Consider the following 6367-nt stretch of genomic DNA (forward strand, 5'->3'; position numbering starts at 1 on the left):
TCGCGTAGAGATGCAAACTAGTTTTAAACTTGTATATACCCCTCTCACATTTTCTCTACTCTAATCATTGCAATTTGGAAGAATTGATTTTTATGCATTAAAATAGAAAATAATCATCTTTTCTATTTTATTTTCTCTCACTTTTCTTCCCGCACATTTAAAATTTATTTTCTTTCTAATTTTTCACTTTCTTCTCTCATCCCTTTATTTTTCTATCCAACCAAGCACACCTTAAAAATGCTTTGTCAAATAAAAAAAAAGTTGCAACTTATTTCTTTTGCGTTTGAGTTTAAAAAATATCTTTTAATATTTTTGATGTTCATTTTATGATCTATATTTGAAATTCGTATTTATTCATTCCAATAATATCATTTCTAAAATATATGTGATTTTATTTTCAAAACATTATTTATTTAACATTACTTAAAACCAATGGTCAACAAACTTATTAACAATTTAAAGGTTCGCAGTAGGGAGGTATCAGTCTTTTTCCCTCTACTTTTCTATCTAATTAGGTGCATCCTAAAAGTGTTTTGTCAAACAGAGACTATTCTACGGACTGGCATGGCCCGCCTTCCTAAAATAAAAAATTATTATTTAGGCTCTTTATTTAAAAAAAAAATTAAATTAGTAAAGTTAAAATTATATTTTAACCCCTCTAAAATTATAAAAATTTAATTTAATTTTTTTAAAATTATAAAAATATAAACTATAAAAAATTAAAATTTCATTCGGCCCTTAAAAAATTATTCTGGCTTCGCCCTGTTGCCAAATAAAAAATAAGTTACAAAATATTTCTTTTGCGTTTAAGTTTAAAAATAAATATTTTAATATTCTTATGTGCATTTTATAATTTATATTTAAAATTGGTAATTATTTCAAAGTTTAAATCTGTGTAGTTTTGTTTTCAAAAGTTATTTATTTAATACTACTTATTAACAGCTGGCGACCAGAAGGTGGCTCATTGTGTTTAGGGTTTGGCGGATTTGGTGCAATATGATGTTTTAGGTAATTAATCATAAAAATATTTAAAAATACATTGTAAGAAGTGAAGGTGAAAGGAGTTGAAACCCAGCTTCACCATCCGGACATTGGAAAAAAATAAAATAATCACGAATTTTCACTTTCTTCTCCAAAATCAATTTATTTCTCTAAATATCTAAAAAGAAATTTAAAAACCTATTTAACCAATATTCCACATTGTTACCATAAAATAAGTATGGATTGATCTTTTAAGTGCATCATCCGTGTTATTTTTCTTCTGCCATTTCTAACGAGGAGTGGAGGAAAAAACCCGTTTAAGATTAAAATCTGAAATGAACGCTTATTTTTTATCATATCATCAGTCACTTAATTGACTTCATTAGTAATTTGTTTCATTAAATAAAATCAAGAAAAACAAATCTTCAGCCGGATCCTGTATGATGATGCAATTGATTGTTTGACATGACATGATCATCCATCATTCACTGCTCTAAATCCACAGAATATATATCTCTTCTTAATCAATAATTCAATATATAGAAAAACCTACGGACTGCTTTGAAAGGGAACGACTAAACCAAGGCTAAGAACCAACATTCGACCTTAACTGAAAGCCTCTCATATATTACATATATTCCATTTTTTCTCTTTTATTAATTTTCTTCAATAAGAGAGCATCTTATAATACAACACAACCGTGTGTTTCTAGGTAGAACTAAGGTGAAGCAGGGAAAGTGGTGATATGATCCCAGTTGAGATGATCATGGGAGCTTAATGATTCTTGCTTGACAGTTGTCTGCTGGGCGTGTCAAAGGTAAGGTAATGGTTGGAGCCTTTGGATTCAGCTCTTCAAGCCTGCAAAACAAGTAAAGGAATTAAAGTTAGAATCCCAAAGGTCTTCGGGATGATGTTAACCATGTATGTATGCCGGGGAGTACCTGGAAAATTTTTTTAGGCGAACTAAAATTAAATTGTAATTTTTTTATAGTAAAAATATAATTTTTAAAAAATTAAATTAAAATTTTATTATTTTAGGGAGACTAAAATGTAATTTTACTTTTACTCATTTAAAATTTTAAAAAATTTAAAAGATCAAAATAGAAAATTTTACATTTTAGGGCAGCACTAGACCTGTCCATGGGCCAGGCGGCCCGGCCCGGCCCGACGGCCTGCCCGAAATATGGGAGGGTTCGGATAAAAATATAGGCCCGAAATATGGGATTGGGCAAAAAAATGAGGCCCGTTTAAAAAACGGGCCGGGCCTTGGGCACCACTTTTTTTTGTCCGGGCCCGGCCCGGCTCGGCCAGAATTTAATAAATATATTTTTTATTTTTATTTTTAAAATAATTTTAAAATTTTTTTATTTTTAAAATAAATTTTTAATGTTATTAAAAAATGGGTCGGGTCGGGCCGGGCCGAGCTCGGGCTTATGATATTTTTCCCGGACCGGGCCTGGACAAAATTTTAGGCCCATATTTTGGGCCAGGTCGAAAATTTTTTCCGAACTCGACCCGGCCCGGCCCATGGACAGGTCTAGGCAGCCCCCTAGGTTAGCCCCAGCATGCATGTAACAAATTTTTTTTTTTTCATTTTCAACATTTATTGTAGGGAAAGTTTGACAATTTCTTTTTAGAAATTAACTATAAGTTTGACTCTTGAGCGGTTGAAATGTATGGTAGTGGCCCATTAACTTGCAATCGGTATCAAAGGAAAAGAGATTAGAAACTCACTTATAATTGAGGAGAAAATGGTGCAGGAAAATGGAGACCTCAAGTTTGCCCAGATCAGATCCAGGGCAGATTCTACTTCCTCCTCCAAATGGAATAAAATTCTTTCCTTTCAATCCAGGGTTCTGCATTTAGGTCAAACAGACAGTACTCAATTAACATAATTTGTATGCCTTTCATTCCTTTATCAGTTTAGTATTTTTTTTAAATTATTATTATTGTTGATTCTACTGACCTCCCATCTTGAAGGAAGGAACTCTTTTGGGTTTGGATAAATATCTTGATCCATATGAACAGCTCTACTCCAAACTAAAACATTCCATCCTTTTGGTATGGTATAACCTGAAAAATAAAAACTTTAGTTTTTAAGAAAAATTGTTTTTTTTTCCGAGTAAAATGAAGAACCAAAGTCTAGAAACTAACCGTTAAGGTTAACATCAGTTTCCACCCTTCGAAAAAGTGTGAAAGCAAAATTGGCTCTTCGCATTGACTCATCAATCACCTTCAAATAAATCAAAGACAACAGGGTTTGTTAGATATCATACTACATATTTTTGATAATCTAAGTTGAATAAGATAACAAACCTTTGGTAGATATTCCATTTGCTTGATTTCAGCAAGGGTCAGGCCTTTTTGGGAAGATGGCCTTCTCTTTAAGACCGCCTCTTGTTCTTCCTGAAAGGTTGAAATCCAAATTCAGTCGGCGAATTACATGAAAAATACATTTCCCTAGATACTATTGCTGGACACCCAATCGGGTAACCAACGGCAACCAGTATTATAATCTGACCTTGGCTTTTTGCAGCATTTCTGGATGGTGATGGAGGTAGATGGTCGCCCACATTGAAGTGTGTGCTGCGGTTTCATGCCCCGCAAACAAGAATATCAGCAATAAATCAAAGAGATGTTCATCGTCCAATTTTTCACCATTGTCGTATTCAGCTTCCATAAGAAAATCTATCATTTCTTTCTTCCTGTCTGTTTCCATAGTTTTTGCTCTTCTTTCTTTTACTTTCTCTTTAAATATCTTTAGCAGCGTTTTCCTGGCCTGAAGTATATATAATTCGAAGTTTAAAATAGTCAGAGTTGGCGTTAATCTGAAAATATAAATAAGCAATTTGATAACGTAAACAGGCTTTACCTTGAGTGCTCGATAGAATACAAAACCAGGGAAATTAATGGGTACGGAAATAATGCCTGGGAACAAGTCTGAGTAACATTTCACCATTGTCGAAATAACCGAATCTTGAGTGGAACCCAAGACAATTTTTGCAATAACCTTGAAAGTAATCTTCTTCATCTCGTAGAAGAAATTGACTGGTCGGTTCATGGTAGCAAGCTCTTCTAATGAAGTGGTCACAATGCGTTCAATATCCTCGATGTGCGAAGTTAGTGCTTCGTCACCATGGATGGGATTGGTTGCTATCCTACGCAAACGCCTGTGCTCTGAAGTCGAAATCCCATACAACGATTTCTTCCCTGCTATTTGTTTCGCCGATGATGGGTAGCCAAACAAAACGTGTTCATCAGCCAAAGCCTTCCTGCATAGCTCCGGACTGCAAACTATGATGCCTGGACCTCCAAACAAATGGGTTCTGTAAATGCCTGTTTTCCCATACCTGCAGCCATCAATTCCAATGCCATATTACATATAAGACTTTATGAAGCCAAGTTCAAGTGTCATGGTCTAAAGCTGCATGTTAGAGCTAAAGGCTCGACAAACACATGCATATGGTAACAAATATGATATTAACAGTGAAGAAACGAAAAAGATGATTAAGAAAGCAAGAAACCTTTTAATCAAGTTTTCTACGAAGGTATCAGGGTCCTGGGAATTGAAAGCTTTGAAGAATGACCACAAGTTTCCTATGAAAGGCCATCCCATATCACCAGGAGGCAAGGTGTTTTGTTTCTTCCCCAACCTAGTAACATAATACCATTCATTGATTTTCTTTAAGAAACCAAATAGAACTACATATGTTGCAGCCACAACTGCCACAATTGAATATAACGATTCTAACACCATTTTCTTTCTTTTTGTTGGTCTCTCGGTACACATTTTCGGCTCTCAATACGCTTTGCTTTATAGACGTAAATTGCCATTGTAAATGCTTTCTAGACAAAGTTAACGTCACACATAAATTGGAAAATTGAATAAAATATATATAAAGAAATATAGAAGTAATTTCTTCAACAACGCAAATCACATTAAAATAATAATTCTAAAACTTCAGGATCATATTCAAGTAATTCTCTTATTATGCTTTTTCATTTATGTAAATTTTTATATTTTTTATATTATTAAATAAAAAAACCTGTATTATATAAAATTTAATGTTGTGTCATTTGGAACTTTTTTGTATTATTGAATAAAAGAATTATTATATTCATACAATTTTAGATAAAAATTAAAGGGAGAGATTCAATTTCATCCGTATAAAGTTTAAGTGATTTTACATCTTTTCATAGCTTTTTACATGGTTAATATTTTAATAATTTAACCATCAAATTTATCAAGATACTTGTAATGGTTATGCAGATAAAATTTTGAATCGATCAAATATTCCTATCATATCATCTAAAGTATTGTCTGTATTAATATATATTTAACGATTGTAAGTTTTTTTTATATAAAATGAATAGTTATAAAATTTTAATTTATATCAAACTTGACATGCATGATTTATATGAATGGAACATGAAATATGACAATTTAATTTTTAAAATATTAATCATATAAAAAATTATAAAATCATTTAAATTTTACACAGTATAACTGGATTCTTTTAAATTTAAATAATAAATAACAATAATTTGAGATTATATGAGTTTGAAAAATCTTTATATGTTATACACAAAGAAAAAAAGCTTCGAGATTTGACTAAAAGAGATGAATAAAATAATGATACTCAAAACGCGTAACTTCATTCAAACCTCAAGTCTATTACAATAATTATGTATAATGACCAAAGTTGGGCCCGATTAACTTTTCCACACCAAAGCTCTTTCATATTATTCCCTGGCACAACCCCAAAAAAACTATATATTATAATGATTAAATAGTAAAAATAATTGTGTTAAAAGGGCATTCTAAGTTACTATATGATTGCTTATTATATTATATATATTTAAAAAAATTATTTTTTGTCGAATGAGTTTTAGTTTGATTAGCATCGATATTGTTGTCAGTGTAAGAATATGTGGGTTTAAATGCGTTGAAGTGCATTATCCTTTTATTTAAGGGTTGGAGATAGGGGTGAACAAAATTTAAATCAACTCAATTGAATTTTGAGTTTGAATTGAGTTGAATTTTTGGATTTGAATAATTTGAATAAACCGAATACCAAACTATATTATTTTAAAATTATAATATTTAGTCTAATTAATAATAATTTTACATTCCCCAAAAACCCTTTTACTTCCCCCATTTGCCCCACCATTTCCTCCCAAATCAAATCTTCATTCCTATTTCCTATCCCCAAACCAAAATCCCTAAATCAAACTCTCTATCCTTCTTCGTTTCTTCTTCATTAGTTTATAAGGTTAGGCAAATCCCTCACTCGTTCCTCACTCGTCTCCAGTCTCCCGTCCCTCACTGCAGCTCTGAGCACTAGGTGTTGTTGATATTGTTGCTGTAAAAGCTATTGTTGTGGCA

At 31.9% G+C, this 6367-nt stretch overlaps 1 protein-coding gene across 1 annotated transcript; it reads right to left on the reverse strand.

Annotated features, from left to right (window-relative positions):
• Window positions 1-1494: 1494 nt before the first annotated feature.
• LOC107918755 (beta-amyrin 11-oxidase) lies at window positions 1495-4839 on the reverse strand. The gene is made up of 8 exons (XM_041098509.1): window positions 4506-4839; window positions 3854-4331; window positions 3503-3760; window positions 3298-3387; window positions 3136-3214; window positions 2948-3054; window positions 2716-2837; window positions 1495-1839 (listed from the first exon to the last, which is right to left on the reverse strand). The coding sequence occupies exons 1-8, from the start codon at window positions 4769-4771 to the stop codon at window positions 1746-1748; spliced, it is 1494 nt and encodes a 497-aa protein (XP_040954443.1). The 5' UTR covers window positions 4772-4839; the 3' UTR covers window positions 1495-1745.
• Window positions 4840-6367: the final 1528 nt, after the last annotated feature.

Source organism: Gossypium hirsutum, chromosome D08 (genome assembly GCF_007990345.1).
Source record: "Gossypium hirsutum isolate 1008001.06 chromosome D08, Gossypium_hirsutum_v2.1, whole genome shotgun sequence".
Taxonomy (NCBI): domain Eukaryota; kingdom Viridiplantae; phylum Streptophyta; class Magnoliopsida; order Malvales; family Malvaceae; genus Gossypium; species Gossypium hirsutum.

What these genes read in the sequence shown, in the direction of transcription:
- LOC107918755 (XM_041098509.1), bottom strand. Translation starts at nt 4,771, where the DNA reads ATGTGTACCGAGAGACCAACAAAAAGAAAGAAAATGGTGTTAGAATCG. An exon ending in GTAGAAAACTTGATTAAAAG is followed by an intron (nt 4,332 to 4,505) that starts GTTTCTTGCTTT and finishes TGATGGCTGCAG; the next exon opens with GTATGGGAAAACAGGCATTT. An exon ending in AAATGGAATATCTACCAAAG is followed by an intron (nt 3,215 to 3,297) that starts GTTTGTTATCTT and finishes ATTTATTTGAAG; the next exon opens with GTGATTGATGAGTCAATGCG.